At 38.5% G+C, this 24,532-nt stretch overlaps 1 protein-coding gene across 1 annotated transcript in view; it reads left to right on the top strand.

Annotated features, from left to right (window-relative positions):
• The window catches only part of LOC133575081 (homeobox protein Mohawk-like), a 53,010-nt gene that overhangs the window by 12,585 nt on the left and 15,893 nt on the right, over positions 1 to 24,532 (top strand). Inside the window, exon 4 of the mRNA XM_061927546.1 lies at positions 10,407 to 10,703. Within this exon, the coding sequence (XP_061783530.1) occupies positions 10,407 to 10,703 (297 nt within the window). The remainder of the gene's footprint in view (positions 1 to 10,406; positions 10,704 to 24,532) is intronic.

Here is a 24,532-nt window from a genome sequence, read left to right on the forward strand (position 1 = left end):
CAACTAATATTGTACTACACAAATACAACGTTTAAACAACATGTTTTTTGACGACGTTTAATCAATGTCGGGTTCTGACGTTGATTTGACCGTTGAATTTTGGTCATTTCCCAACCAATATTCTACTACACAAATACAACATTCTTTTTGACAACGTTTAATCAATGTTGGGTTCTGACGTTGATTTGACCATTGAATTTTGGTCATTTCCCAACTAATATTGTACTACACAAATACAACGTTTAAACAACATGTTTTTTGACGACGTTTAATCAATGTCGGGTTCTGACGTTGATTTGACCATTGAATTTGGTCATTTCCCAACCAATATTCTACTACACAAATACAATATCGAAACAACATGCTTTTTGACAACATTTAACCAATGTTGGGTTATGAAGTTGATTTGACCGTTGAATTTTGGTCATTTCCCAACCAATATTCTACAACACAAATACAACGTTGAAACAACGTGTTTTTGACTACGTTTAACCAATTTTGGGTTCTGACGTTGATTTGACCATTGAAATTTGGTCATTTCCCAACTAATATTCTACAACACAAATACAACGTTGAAACAACGTGTTTTTTGACGACATTTAACCAATGTTGGGTTCTGACGTTGATTTGACCGTTGAATTTTGGTCATTTCCCAACCAATATTCTACTACACAAAAACAACATTCTTTTTGACAACGTTTAATCAATGTTGGGTTCTGATGTTGATTTGACCATTGAATTTTGGTCATTTCCCAACTAATATTGTACTACACAAATACAACGTTTAAACAACATGTTTTTTGACGACGTTTAATCAATGTCGGGTTCTGACGTTGATTTGACCATTGAATTTGGTCATTTCCCAACCAATATTCTACTACACAAATACAATATCGAAACAACATGCTTTTTGACGACATTTAACCAATGTTGGGTTCTGACGTTGATTTGACCGTTGAATTTTGGTCATTTCCCAACCAATATTCTACAACACAAATATAACATTGAAATAACGTGTTTTTTGACGACATTTAACCAATGTTGGGTTATGAAGTTGATTTCACCGTTGAATTTTGGTCATTTCCCAACCAATATTCTACTACACAAATACAACATTCTTTTTGACAACGTTTAATCAATGTTGGGTTCTGACGTTGATTTGATCATTGAAATTTGGTCATTTCCCAACTAATATTCTACAACACAAATACAACATTGAAACAACGTGTTTTTTGACGACGTTTAACCAATGTTGGGTTCTGACGTTGATTTGACCGTTGAATTTTGGTCATTTCCCAACCAATATTCTACTACACAAATACAACATTCTTTTTGACAACGTTTAATCAATGTTGGGTTCTGACGTTGATTTGACCATTGAATTTTGGTCATTTTCCAACTAATATTGTACTACACAAATACAACGTTTAAACAACATGTTTTTTGACGACGTTTAATCAATGTCGGGTTCTGACGTTGATTTGACCATTGAATTTGGTCATTTCCCAACCAATATTCTACTACACAAATACAATATCGAAACAACATGCTTTTTGACGACATTTAACCAATGTTGGGTTCTGACGTTGATTTGACCGTTGAATTTTGGTCATTTCCCAACCAATATTCTACAACACAAATATAACAATGAAATAACGTGTTTTTTGACGACATTTAACCAATGTTGGGTTATGAAGTTGATTTGACCGTTGAATTTTGGTCATTTCCCAACCAATATTCTACAACACAAATACAACGTTGAAACAACGTGTTTTTTGACTACGTTTAACCAATGTTGGGTTCTGACGTTGATTTGACCATTGAAATTTGGTCATTTCCCAACTAATATTCTACAACACAAATACAACGTTGAAACAACGTGTTTTTGACGACGTTTAATCAATGTTGGGTTCTGACGTTGATTTGACCGTTGAATTTTGGTCATTTCCCAACCAATATTCTACTACACAAAAACAAGATTCTTTTTGACAACGTTTAATCAATGTTGGGTTCTGATGTTGATTTGACCATTGAATTTTGGTCATTTCCCAACTAATATTGTACTACACAAATACAACGTTTAAACAACATGTTTTTTGACGACGTTTAATCAATGTCGGGTTCTGACGTTGATTTGACCGTTGAATTTTGGTCATTTCCCAACCAATATTCTACTACACAAATACAACATTCTTTTTGACAACGTTTAATCAATGTTGGGTTCTGACGTTGATTTGACCATTGAATTTTGGTCATTTCCCAACTAATATTGTACTACACAAATACAACGTTTAAACAACATGTTTTTTGACGACGTTTAATCAATGTCGGGTTCTGACGTTGATTTGACCATTGAATTTGGTCATTTCCCAACCAATATTCTACTACACAAATACAATATCGAAACAACATGCTTTTTGACGACATTTAACCAATGTTGGGTTCTGACGTTGATTTGACCGTTGAATTTTGGTCATTTCCCAACCAATATTCTACAACACAAATATAACATTGAAATAACGTGTTTTTTGACGACATTTAACCAATTTTGGGTTATGAAGTTGCTTTGACTGTTGAATTTTGGCCATTTCCCAACCAATATTCTACAACACAAATACAACGTTGAAACAACATGTTTTTTGACGACATTTAACCAATGTTGGGTTCTGACGTAGATTTGACCATTGAAATTTGGTCATTTCCCAACTAATATTGTACTACACAAATACAACATTGAAGCAACATGTTTTTTGACGACGTTTAACTAATGTTGGGTTATGAAGTTGATTTCACCGTTGAATTTTGGTCATTTCCCAACCAATATTCTACTACACAAATACAACATTCTTTTTGACAACGTTTAATCAATGTTGGGTTCTGACGTTGATTTGATCATTGAAATTTGGTAATTTCCCAAATAATATTCTACAACACAAATACAACGTTGAAACAAGGTGTTTTTGACGACGTTTAACCAATGTTGGGTTCTGACGTTGATTTGACCGTTGAATTTTGGTCATTTCCCAACCAATATTCTACTAAACAAATACAACATTCTTTTTGACAACGTTTAATCAATGTTGGGTTCTGACGTTGATTTGACCATTGAATTTTGGTCATTTCCCAACTTATATTGTACTACACAAATACAACGTTTAAACAACATGTTTTTTGACGACGTTTAATCAATGTCGGGTTCTGACATTGATTTGACCATTGAATTTGATCATTTCCCAACCAATATTCTACTACACAAATACAATATCGAAACAACATGCTTTTTGACGACATTTAACCAATGTTGGGTTCTGACGTTGATTTGACCGTTGAATTTTGGTCATTTCCCAACCAATATTCTACAACACAAATATAACATTGAAATAACGTGGTTTTTGACGACATTTAACCAATGTTGGGTTATGAAGCTGATTTGACCGTTGAATTTTGGTCATTTCCCAACCAATATTCTACAACACAAATACAACGTTGAAACAACGTGTTTTTTGACGAAGTTTAACCAATGTTGGGTTCTGACGTTGATTTGACCGTTGAATTTTGGTCATTTCCCAACCATTATTCTACTACACAAATACAACATTCTTTTTGACAACATTTAATCAATGTTGGGTTCTGATGTTGATTTGACCGTTGAATTTTGGTCATTTCCCAACCAATATTCTACAACACAAATATAACATTGAAATAACGTGTTTTTTGACGACATTTAACCAATGTTGGGTTATAACGTTGATTAACCATTTCAATTTGAGTATTTTCCAACCAATATTCTACTACACAAATACAACATTGAAACAACATACTGTTTGATGACGTTTAACCAATGTTGGGTTCTGAAGTGGATTTGACCATTGAATATTGGTCATTTCCCAACCAATATTCTACTACACAAATATGTGAAACTACAGGCTTTTTGACAATGTTTAATCAATGTCGGGTTCTGACTTTTAACCAATGTTGGGTTCTGACATTGATTAAACCATTGAATTTTGGTCATTTCCCAACCAATATTCTACTACACAAATACAACATTCTTTTTGACGACGTTTAATCAATGTCGGGTTTTGACGTTGATTTGATCATTGAATTTTGGTCATTTCCCAACCAATATTCTACTACACAAATACAACATTCTTTTTGACGACGTTTAATTTATGTCGAGTTCTGACGTTGATTTGACCGTTGAATTTTGGTCATTTCCCAACCAATATTCAACTACACAAATACGTGTTTTTTGACGACGTTTAATCAATGTCGGGTTCTGACGTTGATTTGACCGTTGAATTTTGGTCATTTCCCAACCAATATTCTACAACACAAATATAACATTGTAATAACGTGTTTTTTGACAACATTTAACCAATGTTGGGTTATGAAGTTGATTTGACCATTGAATTTTGGTCATTTCCCAACTGATATTGTACTACACAAATACAACGTTTAAACAACATGTTTTTTGACTACGTTTAATCAATGTCGGGTTCTGACGTTGATTTGACCATTGAATTTGGTCATTTCCCTACCAATATTCTACTACACAAATACAATATCGAAACAACATGGTTTTTGACGACATTTAACCAATGTTGGGTTATGAAGTTGATTTGACCGCTGAATTTTGGTCATTTCCCAAATAATATTCTACAACACAAATACAACGTTGAAACAACGTGTTTTTTGACGACATTTAACCAATGTTGGGTTATGAAGTTGCTTTGACTGTTGAATTTTGGCCATTTCCCAACCAATATTCTACAACACAAATACAACGTTGAAACAACGTGTTTTTTGACTACGTTTAACCAATGTTGGGTTCTGACGTAGATTTGACCATTGAAATTTGGTCATTTCCCAACTAATATTGTACTACACAAATACAACATTGAAGCAACGTGTTTTTTGACGACGTTTAACTAATGTTGGGTTATGAAGTTAATTTCACCGTTGAATTTTGGTCATTTTTCAACCAATATTCTACTACACAAATACAACATTCTTTTTGACAACGTTTAATCAATGTTGGGTTCTGACGTTGATTTGACCATTGAATTTTGGTCATTTCCCAACTTATATTGTACTACACAAATACAACGTTTAAACAACATGTTTTTTGACGACGTTTAATCAATGTCGGGTTCTGACGTTGATTAGACCGTTGAATTTTAGTCATTTCCCAACCAATATTCTACTACACAAATACAACATTCTTTTTGACAACGTTTAATCAATGTCGCGTTCTGACGTTGATTTGACCATTGAATTTTGGTCATTTCCCAACCAATTTTTTTTACAACACTGATACAACGTTGAAACAACATGCTTTTTGACGACGTTTATTCAATGTCAGGTTGTGACTTTAATTTGACCATTGAAATCTGGTCATTTATCAACCAACACTGTGGATCCAATGTTAGACATCAACGTTGTCTCAGTGTACAAAAACAACTATTTTTCAACGTTGTTTCAAAGTCAGTTTTAAAGGACATGTATGTATAATCAACGTTGTATCAATAGTTTATGTAGTTTGTGAGATGCTCTGCAATAACCTTAATACCAGAGGTTTCTAGACCACTTAATTTATACTTTTAGTCGACAAAATTTACTGTAAGTTTAGTCGACTAAAATGAATCTAGATGACTAAAATATGACTAAAACTAAGACTATGTTTACACTGCTGGCCAAAGTAGCCCAAATCCGATTTTTTTTTAAATCTGATTTTATTTCATCTGACGGTTTACACTGCAAGTAAAATGTGATTTTTATCAGACTCAGGTGTAAACATTGTAGCCTCAATGTCAAAAGTCAAAGTCAAAACAAAGGATGTTGACAAAAAATTGGTTGTCTTAAATAGACTTTGTCCACCGAAAAACGGATGTTGTGTTGAATTATTCTTTCCCGGTTTGGACTACCTCCTGATTTGTAACTCTTCCACTCAGTCCCTATTATGCAAAACCAACTTTTGTTTTAGCTATTAGTACCAAAAATTTTAAATCCAACCATGGAGGCACGGCGCCGATATTTATAAAATAATCTTGCCTTCTTCCAAACGAGCCGTTTGGGATTCGAGACTTTAGTGACAAATTTTGCCTTGTCAGTGGATATCTCCATATATGGCAGACGTTTACCCGAACAGCTTTGCGAGAGTCCGCCATTGTACTCAATAAGTTATTTATTTTTCACTATCTTCTTGTTGTAGGGAAGACTGGCTCGTACATGCACATGCATCCTGCGCTGTTACCATTTCTAATACAAAATAGTGTATAATTCTCACTTATATCTGTCATATGGAAGCGCTGAAAACTACAATATGGCTGACGGGGAGAGGACGCGGTCAAAGTGGAGGCACGTAAATAAGACCGCCCATAAAACGGCGCATCGTGAAGAGCGACATCATATTGAACCCTATGGGTTAGGAATGGGATGGCACTTCAAGTTCATATGTGAGTCAAGGCAGGTGGCCAAATACACTATATTGTCAAAAGTATCTCCAATATGAAAAAAACTTTGGAGGATTTAGACTGGCAAAAAAATCATCACTTGAGGGCAAAAAAATGGTATGTTTAAGAAACATATTTATTAATATTTATATATTTTAGTATTAAATAATTGTATGTAAATGTATTTGTAATCCTTTATTTGTAAGTCCTTTCTTACTGGCTATATATATATAGATCAGCCTGACCTAAGCCTAAGGTTTGTGTGTTAAATAATACATTTCGTAATTACATTTTCTAAAAAAAAAAAAAATTCAAAAAACACCCTCCTGATTTGGCCTGAATCTGATGCCAAAAGATAAGATAATAATACATATGTAATTAAATGTTCTAAACTTTTCTTTTTTTTTTAACTCCTGATTTGGCCTGAATCTGATGCTAAAAGTTCAGATTTGAAGCACTTTGGAGGGTTTAGACTGGCAAAAAAAAATAAACATCACTTGAGGGCAAAAAAAATGTATGTTTAAGAAACATATTTATTAATATTTATGTATTTTGGCATTAAATAATTGTATGTAAATGTATTTTTAATCCTTTATTAGAAAGACCTTTCTTAATGGCTGTATATATATTGTATGTATATAAATAAATAAAAATCAGCCTGACCTAAGCCTCAGGTTTATGTGTTAAATAATACATTTATATTTACATTTTCTAAAAAAAATATATAAAAAAAAAAAAACCTCCTGATTCGGTCTGAATCTGATGCCAAAAGATCAGATTTGAAGCACTGTGGTGTCATGGTCCGTGGCCCGGATCATGTTTTGTTATTTTCTGTTTGTTTTGGACTCCCTGAGTTCCTGTTTTTGTGTACCCTTGGGTTTGTTTTTAGTTACCATGATTACTTATTATTTCCACCTGTCTCTGATTCGTGTTCGGGACGCTCACCTGTTTCCCGAGCACTAATCAGAGGCATTATTTAAGCCTGCTTCTGCCGGTCAGTCGGCCTGGCTTCTTTGTTTGCTGTAAGCAACAGGTTACGTTGGTTTTTCTAGGCTCCTAAATTATGCTTCCTGTGCTAGTTTGTACCTTAGCTTCACGTGCGATCGGCACGTTTTCCCTTCTGCTTGTTTTCTGTTTTTGGTACGTGGTTTTGAAGATTAAATCATGTTCCTACCTGCACGCCTTGTCCGGAGTGGTCCGTCTGCATCCCGGGGGAACGAACCCCGCCGTAAGCTGCGATCCCCCAGCCGTAACATGTGGAGCGTTTAGACTGGCAAAGAAAAATCAGCACTCGAGGGCAAAAAAATGTATGTTTAAGAAACATATTTATTAATATTTATGTATTTTAGCATTAAATAATTGTATGTAAATGTATTTTTAATCCTTTATTTGTAAGTATTTTCTTACTGGCTATATATATATATATATATATATATATATATATATATATATATATATATATATATATATATATATATATATAAAAATCAGCCAATGTAAAAAAAAATATATTTTTTTTTTTAAACCTCCTGATTTGGCCTGAATCTGATGCCAAAAGATCAGATTTGAAGCACTTTGGAGGATTTAGACTGGCAAAAAAAAATCATCACTTGAGGGCAAAAAAATAATGTTCAAGAAACATATATATATATATATATATATATATATATATATATATACATACCGTATTTTTTGGAGTATAAGTCGCACCGGAGTATAAGTCGCACCTGCCGAAAATGCATAATAAAGAAGGAAAAAAACATATATAAATCGCACTGGAGCTCAGCCAAACTATGAAAAAAACTGCGACTTATAGCCCGAAAAATACGGTATATATATACATATACACATATACACACACACACATATTATATATATATATATATATATATATATATATATATATATACACATGTATATATATGTATGTATATATATATATATATATATATATATATATATATATATATATATATATATATATATATATATGTATGTGTGGGGGAAAAAATCACAAGACTATTTCATCTCTACAGGCCTGTTTCATGAGGGGGGGTTCCCTCAATCATCAGGAGATTTTAATGGGAGCATTCACATACCATGGATTATATAGGGCACAGAGTGGGTGGGTACAGGCTGGTGTAGGGGCGTGGTGATTGGCTCATGTGTTACCTAGGAGGTGTTTCCGTCTGTGGCGGCATGCTGTTACAATTTCGCTGCGCTTGTTGAGGGATGACAGGTCTGGACGGTAAATAATAAACAGTTTTTCTTTCAAGCATAGGTTGCATCTTTTATTACCACTATTGTAAGGTGTGCTGGATGCAAGAATTTGCCATGTTATTGAATATTCAACATTATTGTCTTTGAGGTCCCAAATGTGTTTGCTGAGTTCTGTGGTATTCCGCAGGTTTTGGTTCCTGAAAGAAGCCTTGTGATTGTTCCATATGGTTTTGAACTCTCCCTCAGTTAATCCTACATATGTGTCGGATGTGTTAATGTCCTTGCGTGTTACCTTAGATTGGTAGACAACTGATGTTTGTAAGCACCCCCCGTTGAGAGGGCAATCAGGTTTCTTTCGACAGTTGCATCCTTTGTTGGTTTTGGAGTCGCTCTGTCCGGGGGCCGACGGCTCATTTGCAATTGTTTTGTTGTGGTTTGAGATGATTTGTCGTATATTGTTCATACAGCTGTAGCTCAATTTAATGTTGTTCTTGTTGAATACTTTTCTTAGGGTGTTGTCTTTGGGAAAGTGTTTGTCAATCAGATTGAGGAATTTGTGTCCAATGTTAGTTGAGACGTTTTTGCTGTATGGGGGGTTGTACCAGATGTCGTTTCGTTTTCTGTTCTTTTTCGGTTGGTTTCCTGGCGTGGGTTCATAGGTGAGGGTGAAATTGTATCCGCTTTCATCAAGGGCTTTTTGGTACGGGGGGGTTGCTTGGTCAAATTCAGCTTTGCTAGATGACAGCATCGATAGCCTTTTATTGATTCCGGTAGATATTCTTTTTGTGGTGGTGGGTGGGTGGTTGCTGTCATGGTATATATATATATATATATATATATATATATATATATATATATATATATATATATATATATATATATATATATATATATATATATATATACACATATATATATATATATATATATATATATATATATATATATATATATATATATATATATATATATATATATATATATATATATATATATATATATAAAAATCAGCCTGACCTAAGCCTAAGGTTTATGTGTTAAATAATACATTCGTAATTAAATTTTCAAAAAAACAACAAAAAACTCCTGATTTGGCCTGAATCTGATGCCAAAAAATCAGATTTGAAGCACTTTGGAGGGTTTAGACTAGCAAAAAAAAAAATCATCACTTGAGGGCAAAAAAATGTATGTTTAAGAAATATATGTACGTATTTTAGCATTAAATAATTGGATGTAAATGTATTTTTAATCCTTTATTTGTAAGTCCTTTCTTACTGGCTATATATATATATATATATATATATATATATATATATATATATATATATATATATATATATATATATATATATATATATATATATATATATATATATATATAAAAATCGGCCTGACCTAAGCCTAAGGTTTATGTGTTAAATAATACATTCGTAATTACATTTTCTAAAAAAAAAAATACAAAAAACCTCCTGATTTGGCCTGAATCTGATGCCAAAAGATCAGATTTGATGCACTTTGGAGCGTTTAGACTGGCAAAAAAAAATCATCACTTGAGGGCAAAAACATTTAGTGTTCAGTGTAAACGGGGCCAATTAGACTATGACTAAAACTAAATTAAAAACTGCTGTCAAAATTAACACTGTTGACGATGACTAAGAAAAACATTTGAATCAACAAAATGAACACTCATGGTAAACTCCTTCTATTTGTGTTTTGTCAACGTTGCTACAGACAATGACTGTCCCTTCCAAACACCTATCTGCTCATCAGATATGGGGAAAAAAACGGGCGGCGTACTTACCATGGCCACCGGCGACGACAGCGCCTCTCCTCCGCCCAAGTACAAGAGCAGCCTGCTGAACCGGTACTTGAACGACACCCTGAGACACATGATGGTGGGCCAGGCCGACGGCGTGGCGCTGATGAGGAGGAACCACTCGGAGTCGTTCAGTTCCAACGAGTGCGATCGCGACGTCGTGTCGCCGGCGTCCTCCTATGAGACGGAGACCAACTTCATCTACCGCATGGGTGAGTGACACACATTGGTTTATAACGCCGATATGTTCAAGTCAAATATAAATGGAATGGAGAAAAAAAAAGGTATATGGTGTCTATGAAGGTTAAAAACCAGGATTGGTCCCCCTTCGGGATGGGTACTGTTGCGTCGGACCAGTTTTCCTCTCAGGGAATAAAAGACACTGGTCACTCCCAAGTTCTTTCGGATGACATATATGTTGAGTAATTGGACCACCAAGACAGAATAGCAATAATACCAAGTTTTACTAAAGCTTTAGGAGACCAGCCCTACAATGCATTAATAGCGGCATCAAGAAGCGGTCTGAAAATCAAACGGAAAGAGTCAGCTTATTTAGTATGAAAACAGTCTCCCTCCCGCCCAGAAAGTAATAACAGCCTTATTGTTGGTAAAAAGGGAGTACATTATACTCCCAATACACATTTCAGCGCCTTCAAGGTGAAACACAGAGTTTACTAGCGGACATAAGATACAAGCACAAAGTGTACACATGGGAAAATATTAGCTGCCTTAAACATAACTATTGATAAAGAAAGAACTCTTAAAAACATCTCATTCTCACAGTACCGAATTTGGTACTTTTATAGGCACCGACCAAATTCGGAAAATTCCGAAAATCAAGCGTGTTTCTTAACCATAGCTTCTCAGCTGTGGTCCGTACGGTCATCAGTTATAATACACCATTCCACCACTTGTGGCAGTAATGACAATCCCAAACAAACAGAAGAAGTCTGGGGACAAAGACATTGAGAGGATTCTTAAGCGCAAAAAATTATGATTAAAGTGGTGAAGCTGTATTTTCAATTTATTTGACAGTTTAGTTAAGAAACATATTTATTAATATTCATGTATTTTAGCATTAAATAATTGTAATTTTCATCCTTTATTTATAAGTCCTTTCTTACTGGCTATATTGGGTCAGTACTAATTCATCTAAATCAGCCTGACCTAAGCCTAAGGTTTATGTGATAAATAAATAATAATATTCATAATTAAAACATGGTTTCATATCGTTTGACAAGGTTGTAATCTACTGTAAGTATGTTAGATATAATTATTGAATTCGAATTAAAATCAATTTTTACTAATTCAGTGTTAATATTTGAGTGAGCCACAGGCCTCTGTGTAGTGGAAAAGTTGGGCTCTGAGGTCAAAAAGTTTAAGAACCCCTGCCTCATAGTAAAGTAACAAACAAGCAAATATGCCTAAATAAAAAAAAATAAAAAATGAAAATAAAAAAACTTTTCCAAAAATCTGCTAGCTTAACGCTAATTTACATTTGTTTGCCAAATACATGCTACTGATTATCATTATAGATTTTACATGGCAATTTCAACGCCTCCACGTTTGACTAAGATGCACGTTACAGTCGAACAGCAAGGGTGCAGTAAGTACAAAACTTACAGTACAAACACTTTGTAGGGCGCGACGTTAGACTAGGCTGGCACATTCATCCTCATGGCAAAGACTACTTCCTAGCTAGGCAACACACCGTAGCCTTCACAGGACTGCCCTCTATCGTCTTGGCATTGCAACTGCATGCAAAGTCCACCGTATAATACTTATAATACTGTATAATACTGTATAATACCTATAATACTGTATAATACTTTTAATACTGTATAATACCTATAATACTGTATAATACTGTATAATACTTATAATACTGTATAATAACTATAATACTGTATAATACTTATAATACTGTATATTACCTATAATACTGTATACTACTTATAATACTGTATAATACTGTATAATACTTATAATACTGTATAATACTGTATAATAAATATAATACTGTATAATACTTATAATACTATATAATACCTATAATACTGTATAATACTTATAATACTGTATAATACCTATAATACTTGTAATACTGTATAATACTGTATAATACCCATAATACTGTATAATACTTATAATACTGTATATTACCTATAATACTGTATACTACTTATAAAACTGTATAATACTTATAATACTGTATAATACTTATAATACTGTATGATAAATATAATACTGTATAATACTTATAATACTATATAATACTTATAATACTGTATAATACCTATAATACTATATAATACTTAAAATACTGTATAATACCGTATAATACCTATAATACTGTATAATACTTATAATACTGTATAATACCTATCATACTGTATAATACCTATCATACTGTATAATATTTGTAATATTGTACAATACCTATAATACTGTATAATACTTATAATACTGTATAATATATACTCCTCTCTGAGCTGCCACCTTAACGTGGTAGAGGAGTTTGCGTGTCCCAATGATCCTAGGAGCTATGTTGTCCGGGGGCTTTATGCCCCCTGGTAGGGTCTCCCAAGGCAAACTGGTCCTAGGTGAGGGATCAGACAAAGAGCAGCTCGAAGATCTCTATGAGGAACACTGACAAGGAACCCAGATTTCCCTCGCCCGGACGCGGGTCACCGGGGCCCCCCTCTGGAGCCAGGCCCGGAGGTGGGGCACAATGGCGAGCGCCTGGTGGCCGGGCCTTCCCCCATGGGGCCCGGCCGGGCACAGCCCGAAGAGGCAACGTGGGTCCCCCCTCCAATGGGCTCACCACCCATAGCAGGGGTCATAGAGGTCGGGTGCGATGTGAGCTGGGCGGCAGCCGAAGGCAGGGCACTTGGCGGTCCGATCCTCGGCTACAGAAGCTAGCTCTTGGGACGTGGAACGTCACCTCGCTGGGGGGGAAGGAGCCTGAGCTAGTGCGCGAGGTGGAGAAGTTCCGGCTAGATATAGTCGGACTCACTTCGACGCACAGCAAGGGCTCTGGAACCAGTTCTCTCGAGAGGGGCTGGACTCTCTTCCACTCTGGCGTTGCCGGCAGTGAGAGGCGACGGGCTGGGGTGGCAATTCTTGTTTCCCCCCGGCTCAGAGCCTGCACATTGGAGTTCAGCCCGGTGGACGAGAGGGTAGCTTCCCTCCGCCTTCGGGTGGGGGAACGGGTCCTGACTGTGGTTTGCGCTTATGCGCCAAACCGCAGCTCAGAGTACCCACCCTTTTTGGATTCACTCGAGGGAGTACTTGAGAGTGCGCCCCCGGGTGATTCCCTCGTTCTACTGGGAGACTTCAATGCTCATGTTGGCAGCGACAGTGAAACCTGGAGAGGCGTGATTGGGAAGATTGGCCGCCCGGATCTGAATCCGAGTGGTGTTTTGTTATTGGACTTTTGTGCTCGTCACAGATTGTCAATAACAAACACCATGTTCAAACATAAGGGTGTCCATATGTGCACTTGGCACCAGGACACCCTAGGCCGCAGTTCCATGATCGACTTTGTAGTTGTGTCATCGGATTTGCGGCCTCATGTTTTGGACACTCGGGTGAAGAGAGGGGCGGAGCTTTCTACCGATCACCACCTGGTGGTGAGTTGGCTGCGATGGTGGGGGAGGATGCCGGACAGACCTGGCAGGCCCAAACGCATTGTGAGGGTTTGCTGGGAACGTCTGGCAGAGTCTCCTGTCAGAGAGAGTTTCAATTCCCACCTCTGGAAGAACTTTGAACATGTCACGAGGGAGGTGCTGGACATTGAGTCCGAATGGACCATGTTCCGCGCCTCTATTGTCGAGGCGGCTGATTGGAGCTGTGGCCGCAAGGTAGTTGGTGCTTGTCGTGGCGGTAATCCTAGAACCCGTTGGTGGACACCGGCGGTGAGGGATGCCGTCAAGCTGAAGAAGGAGTCCTATCGGGTTCTTTTGGCTCATAGGACTCCTGAGGCAGCGGACAAGTACCGACAGGCCAAGCGGTGTGCGGCTTCAGCGGTCGCAGAGGCAAAAACTCGGACATGGGAGGAGTTCGGTGAGGCCATGGAAAACGACTTCCGGACGGCTTCGAAGCAATTCTGGTCCACCATCCGCCGCCTCAGGAAGGGGAAGCAGTGCACTATCAACACCGTGTATGGTGAGGATGGTGTTCTGCTGACCTCGACTGCGGATGTTGTGGATCGGTGGAGGGAATACTTCGAAGACCTCCTCAATCCCACCAACACGTCTTCCTATGAGGAAGCAGTGCCTGGGGAGTCTGTGGTGGGCTCTCCTATTTCTTGGGCTGAGGTTGCTGAGGTAGTTAAAAAGCTCCTCGGTGGCAAGGCCCCGGGGGTAGATGAGATCCGCCCGGAGTTCCTTAAGGCTCTGGATGCTGTGGGGATGTCTTGGTTGACAAGACTCTGCAGCATCGCGTGGACATCGGGGGCGGTACCTCTGGATTGGCAGACCGGGGTGGTGGTTCCTCTCTTTAAGAAGGGGAACTGGAGGGTGTGTTCTAACTATCGTGGGATCACACTCCTCAGCCTTCCCGGTAAGGTCTATTCAGGTGTACTGGAGAGGAGGCTACGCCGGATAGTCGAACCTCGGATTCAGGAGGAACAGTGTGGTTTTCGTCCTGGTCGTGGAACTGTGGACCAGCTCTATACTCTCGGCAGGGTCCTTGAGGGTGCATGGGAGTTTGCCCAACCAGTCTACATGTGTTTTGTGGACTTGGAGAAGGCATTCGACCGTGTCCCTCGGGAAGTCCTGTGGGGAGTGCTCAGAGAGTACGGGGTATCGGACTGTCTGATTGTGGCAGTCCGCTCCCTGTATGATCAGTGCCAGAGCTTGGTCCGCATTGCCGGTAGTAAGTCGGACACGTTTCCAGTGAGGGTTGGACTCCGCCAAGGCTGCCCTTTGTCACCGATTCTGTTCATAACTTTTATGGACAGAATTTCTAGGCGCAGTCAAGGCGTTGAGGGGATCTGGTTTGGTGGCTGCAGGATTAGGTCTCTGCTTTTTGCAGATGATGTGGTCCTGATGGCTTCATCTGGCCAGGATCTTCAGCTCTCACTGGATCGGTTCGCAGCTGAGTGTGAAGCGACTGGGATGAGAATCAGCACCTCCAAGTCCGAGTCCATGGTTCTCGCCCGGAAAAGGGTGGAGTGCCATCTCCGGGTTGGGGGAGGAGATCTTGCCCCAAGTGGAGGAGTTCAAGTACCTCGGAGTCTTGTTCACGAGTGGGGGAAGAGTGGATCGTGAGATCGACAGGCGGATCGGTGCGGCGTCTTCAGTAATGCGGACGCTGTATCGATCCGTTGTGGTGAAGAAGGAGCTGAGCCGGAAGGCAAAGCTCTCAATTTACCGGTCGATCTACGTTCCCATCCTCACCTATGGTCATGAGCTTTGGGTTATGACCGAAAGGACAAGATCACGGGTACAAGCGGCCGAAATGAGTTTCCTCCGCCGTGTGGCGGGGCTCTCCCTTAGAGATAGGGTGAGAAGCTCTGCCATCCGGGAGGAGCTCAAAGTAAAGCCGCTGCTCCTCCACATCGAGAGGAGCCAGATGAGGTGGTTCGGGCATCTGGTCAGGATGCCACCCGAACGCCTCCCTAGGGAGGTGTTTAGGGCACGTCCCACCGGTAGGAGGCCGCGGGGAAGACCCAGGACACGTTGGGAAGACTATGTCTCCCGGCTGGCCTGGGAACGCCTCGGGGTCCCACAGGAAGAGCTGGACGAAGTGGCTGGGGAGAGGGAAGTCTGGGCTTCCCTGCTTAAGCTGCTGCCCCCGCGACCCGACCTCGGATAAGCGGAGGAAGATGGATGGATGGATGGATGGACTGTATAATACTGTATAATACTTATAATACTTGCAAATGAGACTCAGAAGTGTATGAGGAAAACGAGATATAACAATCGGACTGCACAGTTGTCATAATCATCTCATTTTTAAATGTTACATTAGAAAAAAATGTTTATTGATAAATAATGAACATTTATTAGCACACACAAAAGTACCAAAAATTGGTAGAGTCGAGTATCGGTATCGATTCCCGGGGACTGAAAATTGGTGTTGAAGTTTGTTTGTCAACGACTTTAACAATTTCCTCATCATTTTGTGGCCCCCAAAAAGAACAAGATTCTGTCCTGATTCTAAATCAATAATCATACATTTCAAAACTCGATTTAAAAAAATTAAATAAAGCCCTATTTTTTTTTTTAGTATTATTATTATTTTTGGGGTTTTATAGGAATAAATTATTTTTTTTAGAAGGTGCATTTCTAACCTGTACTCAATAATTATACTAAACCTACTTACAGTTTGACAGGATAAACCTTGTCAAATTGTATGAAACCATGTGGTAATCACAAATATTATTACTTAAGGCTTAGGCCAGGCTGATTGGAAAAATAGATACTAACCAAATATACTGCATAAGAAGAGACTCATAAATAACTGACGAAAAATACAATTATGTTGTACAAAAATAAACTAAATTCATAATGAATACGTTTCTTAATAAAAATTAAAGTGCAAATGAAAATACAGCTTCACCACTTCATTCATAATTTTTGCGCTTAAAAAAATTCCCTATGACTTTAGCGCTAGAATTCTTCTGTTTGTTTGATAGTGTCATGACTGCCACAAGTGGTGGAAAAGTGTATTACAACGGAGTATCATACGGACCACAGCTGAGAAACATATATTTTTTGGCTACCTAGGGCAGACCTGGACAAATTAAGGCCCGGGGGCAGCTTGGGGCCCGTTAAGCTTTTCAATCTGGCCCGCCGGACCTTCCTAAATATTTTTTTTTAGATCTTTAAGATGGAAATTATAGCCGCCATTATGATGTGCAGTGATGTTTTCTAATGACTAAGTCTTGAACTATACAAAGTATTTCAATGGTTGGAATTTGCACTTTTGCATGATTTAGTAGTTACTATGGTAATCTAATTAGTTACTATGGTAATCTAATTAGTTAATATGGTAATCGAAGTCACAGCAGCTCAGATGAGGCACCAAGCAGTGTGGGTGGGGAGCGTTTCCACAGAGTGGTTCCAGAGCTTGAAATGCGGGTATAAGGGACAGACGCGGAATTACAACAAAGTTCTAAAGCTTAGTGATATATCAGATGTATCAGATTAGTTGGAGGGTTTTTTTTACCCTTCGCGTTCATATTTCGCTGTGTTTGTTGCATTTTGCTTGATTTTAAAATATTTTGATCAAGAGGAGGGGTGACGTTCATATGTTGTCAATATTCAGTGTTTTATCGTTCATAGTTAATATTGTAACTCCCCACATTCTTTATTTTCATGTACATTCTGGGTGTCTCATTCCATTTTTTAAGGTGGTCTGTCATAACGTTTTTAGTTTTCAATCAGACATTATTGTGAGGTTTTGTATTAGTGTTCCTAGAAATAGGACCCAAGCACACATACTGTACAGCAGATTTTCACAGCTTACATATATTATGTATGTATGTTTGAACAGTCGTGGTCAAAAGTTTAGATACACTTGTAAAGAAAAGGAAAAAGGAAAATATGATAATATACTGTAATATTTGTTGCAATGTTGGATACTTTTAAAGTTTAAAAGGTATGCAATTTCAAGCAGTACATACAGCAGTGTCTCTACCTGCTGCTGCCACTAATCGCTCCCCTTTATATAGTCGTGGTCAAAAGTTTACATACACTTGTAAAGAACATAATGTCATGGCTGTCTTGAGTTTCCAATCATTTCTACAACTCTTATTTTTTTGTGATAGAGTGATTGGAGCACATACTTGTTGGTCTCAAAAAAACATTGATGAAGTTTGGTTCTTTTATGAATTTATTATGGGTCTACTGAAAATGTGAGCAAATGTGCTGGGTCAAAAGTATACATAGAGCAATGTTAATATTTGTTTACATGTCCCTTGGCAAGTTTCACTGCAATAAGGCGCTTTTGGTAGCCATCCACAAGCTTCTGGTGTTATGATCCGTGGCCCGGATCATGTTTTGTTATTTTCTGTTAGCTTTGGACTCCCTCAGTTCCTATTTTTGTGCACACTTGAGTTTGTTTTGAGTTACCATGGTTGCTTATTATTTCCACCTGTCTCTGATTGGTGTTCGGGACGCTCACCTGTTTCCCGAGCACTAATCAGAGGCATTATTTAAGCCTGCCTTTGCCGGTCAGTCGGCCTGGCTTCTTTGTTTGCTACATGCAACCCGTTGCGTGAGTATTGCTTGTCTCTATTCTATGCTAAGTGGTAGCCTTAGCTTCGAGTGCGATCGGCACGTGGTTCCGTCGGCTTGTTTTCTGTTTTTTGTACTTCTTTGATTTTCGAGAATAAATCATGTTCCTACCTGCACGTCCTGTCCGGAGTGGTCCGTCTGCATCCCGGTGGAACGAGCCCTGCATTAAGCTGCGACCCCCCACACGTAATATCTGGCAAGCTTCTGGTTGAATTTTTGACCACTCCTCTTGACAAAATTGGTGCAGTTCAGCTAAATGTGTTGCTTTTCTGACATGGACTTGTTTCTTCAGCATTGTCCACACGTTTAAGTCAGGACTTTGGGAAGGCCATTCTAAAACCTTCATTCTAGCCTGATTTAGCCATTCCTTTACCACTTTTGATGTGTGTTTGGGGTCATTGTCCTGTTGGAACACCCAACTGCGCCCAAGACCCAACCTCCGGGCTGATGATTTTAGGTTGTCCTGAAGAATTTGGAGGTAATCCTCATTTTTCATTGTCCCATTTACTCTCTGTAAAGCACCAGTTCCATTGGCAGCAAAAACAGTCCCAGAGCATAATACTACCACCACCATGCTTGACGGTAGGTGTGGTGTACCTGGGATTAAAGGCCTCACCTTTTCTCCTCCAAACATATTGCTGGGTATTGTGGCCAAACAGCTCCATTTTTGTTTCATCTGACCACAGAACTTTCCTCCAGAAGGTCTTATCTTTGTCCATGTGATGTCAGATGAAACAGAAATTTCCAGTAGACCCATAATAAATTCATTAAAAAGAACCAAACTTCATGAATGTTTTTTGTGACCAACAAGTATGTGCTCCAATCACTCTATCACAAAAAAATAAGAGTTGTAGAAATGATTGGAAACTCAAGACAGCCATGACATTATGTTCTTTACAAGTGTATGTCAACTTTTAACCACGACTGTATAAAGGGGAGCGATTAGTGGCAGCAGCAGGTGGAGACACTGGTCAACAAAAAATAAATCGGCGGGCTGAAACAACAATTGAGCAGCAGATTTGCTCACATTTTCAGTAGACCCATAACAAATTCATAAAAGAAGCAAACTTCATGAATGTTTTTTTGTGACCGACAAGTATGTGCTCCAATCACTCTATCACAAAAAAATAAGAGTTGTAGAAATGATTGGAAACTCAAGACAGCCATGACATTATGTTCTTTACAAGTGTATGTCAACTTTTGACCACGGATGGATGGATGGATGGATGGATGGATGGATGGACGAATGGATAGAGAGATATATAGTATATATATATAGGCTTGCCCAGGCCTACTCTAGGGAGCGCTCGTGGCCCAAAATCGGGCCCTGGCCCTATAGTTAAGAAACCCTGTGTTATATACAGTAGGTCAATGTTTATATTTCACGTGAAGCAAAATGAGCGGTCCTTAAAAAAAAAAATAGTCCAGTAAAGCCAAAATACAACATGACTCTCCAGGGTTCCCTGCAGTTTATAAATGGCTGCTATTCCACTGCAGCATTTCATTATTTGGTTTTCTACGACTCTGACACCCGGGTGCCCTTTTCCAACCAGTCCACAAGTTTGTCATGAACATTACTAACAAAAAGTCATGCAGATGCTGCAATTTGACTTTTTTTAAAAATTGGACGGAGTTGATTCTGCCGCACGCCACAAATATCGTTTCCATAGAGCGGAATGTGCCATGTGTTCCGCTTCAGCTGCTTGCCACGGTGGAAACGTCCACTCGGGTCCTCCAGCACCATTACAGAAGATTTTGTTATTCCCGAGGTGAAAACTCCGAAATAGAGCTTAGTCAACATGGCGCACCAAAAAACACGAATATCCATTTGGCTTCTTCCCACTCGACTTTTCTCCTTAAATCATTCCTGCTCTTATTGTGAAGTTACATTTCAAGAACTGGGAAACAACCATTCATTGCTTACAAATCATGCGTTAAGTTCCTTTTTTTTTTTTTACGACTCTCGGGCTGAGCTCGCCAGAAAACAAATAAATGGTCCCAGTCTGCGGAGTGTTATTTCACCTTGTTATGATCCGTGAAGACACTTTATCAAATAACAAAATAAAACGGTGATACAAATGATACAAAGATCTTAATTAGGGGTAAAAAGCTGTTGAAATTCAGGGCCACTACAAGTTGTGAGTTGAAAGCATGCATCCCATAGGGCAGAGGGGTCAAACTCAAGGCCCGCAAACACCTGGAAATGATATGTCAATAAAGTACTTCATATTTTCTCACTAAATATAAAAAAATGTTTCCTTCCCGGTCCTGTCCTGTGTTGATTTTGTTGTTATTCTTCTTAGTTTAGTGTATATTTATGTTGCCAGAACTACAGTCCTCCTTTGTTTACGCTCTTGTTGCTAGAAGCGCACCAATTTCTGTTTGTTGACCAGTGTCTCCACCTGCTGCTGCCACTAATCGCTCCCCTTTATATAGTCACGATCAAAAGTTTACATACACTTGTAAAGAACATAATATCATGGCTGTCTTGAACTTCCAGTAATTTCTACAACTCTTATTTTTTGTGATAGAGTGATTGGAGCACATACTTGTTGGTCACAAAAAAACATTCATGAAGTTTGGTTCTTTTATGAATGTATTATGGGTCTACTGAAAATGTGAGCTAATCTGCTGCTCAATTGTTGTTTCATCTGACATCACATGGACAAAGATAAGACCTTCTGTGGTCAGATGAAACAAAAATGGTGCTATTCGGCCACAATACCCAGCAATATGTTTGGAGGAGAAAAGGTGAGGCCTTTAATCCCAGGAACACCACACCTACCGTCAAGCATGGTGGTGGTAGTATTATGCTCTGGGCCTGTTTTGCTGCCAAAGGAACTGGTGCTTTATAGAGAGTAAATGGGACAATGAAAAAGGAATATTACCTCCAAATTCTTCAGGACAACCTAAAATCATCAGCCCGGAGGTTGGGTCTTGGGCGCAGTTGGGTGTTTCAACAGGACAATGACCCCAAACACATGTCAAAAGTGGTAAAGGAATGGCTAAATCAGGCTAGAATGAAGGTTTTAAACAATGGCCTTCCCAAAGTCCTGACTTAAACATGTGGACAATGCTGAAGAAACAAGTCCATCTCAGAAAACCAACACATTTAGCTGAACTGCACCAATTTTGTCAAGAGGAGTGGTCAAAAATTCAACCAGAAGCTTGCCAGATATTACGTGTGGGGGGTCGCAGCTTAATGCAGGGCTCGTTCCACCGGGATGCAGACGGACCACTCCGGACAGGACGTGCAGGTAGGAACATGATTTATTCTCGAAAATCAAAGAGGTACAAAAAACAGAAAACAAGCCGACGGAACAACGTGCCGATCGCACTCGAAGCTAAGGCTACCACTTAGCATAGAATAGAGACAAGCAATACTCACGCAACGGGTTGCATGTAGCAAACAAAGAAGCCAGGCCGACTGACCGGCAAAGGCAAGCTTAAATAATGCCTCTGATTAGTGCTCGGGAAACAGGTGAGCGTCCCGAACACCAATCAGAGACAGTTGGAAATAATAAGCAACCATGGTAACTCAAAACAAACTCAAGGGTGCACAAAAATAGGAACTGAGGGAGTCCAAAGCTAACAGAAAATAACAAAACATGATCCGGGCCACGGATCATAACACCAGAAGCTTGTGGATGGCTACCAAAAGTGCCTTATTGCAGTGAAACTTGCCAAGGGACATGTAAGCAAATATTAACATTGCTGTATGTATACTTTTGACCCAGCACATTTGATCACATTTTCAGTAGACCCATAATAAATTCATAAAAGAACCAAACTTCATGAATGTTTTTTTGAGACCAACAAGTATGTGCTCCAATCACTTTATCGCAAAAAAAATAGAGTTGTAGAAATTATTTGAAACTCAAGACATCCATGACATTATGTTCTTAACAAGTGTATGTCAACTTTAGATCGAGACTATATAAAGGGGAGCGATTAGTGGCGGCAGCATGTGGAGACACTGCTGTATGTACTGCTTGAAATTGCATACCTTTTCAACTTTAAAAGTATTTAACATTGCAACAAATATTACAGTATTGTATTTTTCCGACTATAAGTTGCAGTTTTTTTCATAGTTTGGCCGGGCTCCAGTGCAAATTATATATGTTGTTTTCCTTTTTTTTATGCATTTTCGGAAAGTGCGACTTATACTCCGGTGCGACTTATACTCCGAAAAATACGGTATATTATCATACTTTCCAAACGTGTTTTTGTCTCAATAAAAATACTTAACTTCACAGCAAACTACCTAACAAATTACCGTATTTTCCGGACCATAGGGCGCACCAATTATAAGGTGCACTGCCGATGAATGGTCTATTTAAAAAAAAAAAATTCATATATAAGGCGCACCGGATAATAAGGCGCATTAAAGGAGTCATATTATTATGATTTTTTTTCTAAATGTAAAACACTTCCTTGTGGTCTACATAGCATGTAATGGTGGTTCTTTGGTCAAAATGTTTTACAAATGGAGCTAACTGTTCTAATGACATTCAGACTTTACTTCAATCAACAATGAGCAGCATCTCCACACCCGGAAATGTGTCCCGTGAAAAACCGTCCGAACTGGAACCCTCTAATAATATATGAAGTATTGTCATATCAATGTAAAGCCTTTAACTCGGAGAATGGACTTACCACTCATCTCCTTCCAGCTGCTTCTCCGTCACACACACTCAGCGGCTTCTCCGTACCTGCATAGACACATTTAGATAACATTTTAACATTGTTGGCTTATGTTAGGCTTGTTCTGCGTTCCTGTATGCGACATGAGTGATGAATAACATACCGGTAAATACCGTATTTTCCGCACTATAAGGCACACTTAAAAACCTCCAATTTTCTCAAAAGCTGACAGTGCGCCTTATAATCCGGTGCGCCTTATATATGGACCAATATTGAGCCACAACAGGTCACGCAACTACGGGATGCATAACGTAACCCCAGTCTCTACTGTAGCGTCTATTCTATGCGCCTTATATATGAACATCGTTTTAAAATAGGCCATTCATTGAAGGTGCGCCTTATAATCCGGTGCGCCTTATAGTGCGGAAAATACGGTACTCGTAGCACAGTCCCTTAGTAAAAGTAAAGTGAGTAAAAGTGGTATTAATTTTTCCATTTGACTTACCATTTATTATAATTGTGCATAGTTAATCATTTTTACATGTAAAACTGTAAAATATTTCATGTAAAAAAGTGTTTTGTTTTAATATTTTCGGGTGCATGGAACTGATTAGGTGGATTTGCATTGTAAAAAAAAAATGCATACAATTTGGTTTTCAACGAATTAATGACGAAAACCGACATATGATTGTAATTATAAAAATTGTGAAGGTATTTAAGGAATTTTAAACAATAACGTACCAAATGTGTGACTTATTGTTGTTGTATCTAAAGATGCTCAAGCTAACAGCTAGTTAGCCTAGCCTAGCCTAGCACAAATTTAAAGCTTACCACAACTTAAATGAAAAACAGGAATTTGTCAATAATCACCAGGAAGAAACGTACATGTATTATGAAGAAGAAAATAAATCAAGAATCAAAAGATAGGCTTTTTTGTTGTGACACAATGCTAAGCTAGGCTAGTTAGCTAGCATGCAAGCTGACTCAAAGGAAATGTTGCCAACCTCTCAGTGAGGAACGTGGCTATTGGCTCCCCTAAAAGTCCACAACATCGCAAAGTGACTCAAATTAGTTACAGGCGGACTCACGCTTCAATTAGCGAAAGAAGCTAACAAGCTAATAGGTCAAGTAGACAAACGGCTACAAAAGGA

The sequence above is a fragment of the Nerophis lumbriciformis genome, linkage group LG03, assembly GCF_033978685.3.
Source record: "Nerophis lumbriciformis linkage group LG03, RoL_Nlum_v2.1, whole genome shotgun sequence".
Taxonomy (NCBI): Eukaryota; Metazoa; Chordata; class Actinopteri; order Syngnathiformes; family Syngnathidae; genus Nerophis; species Nerophis lumbriciformis.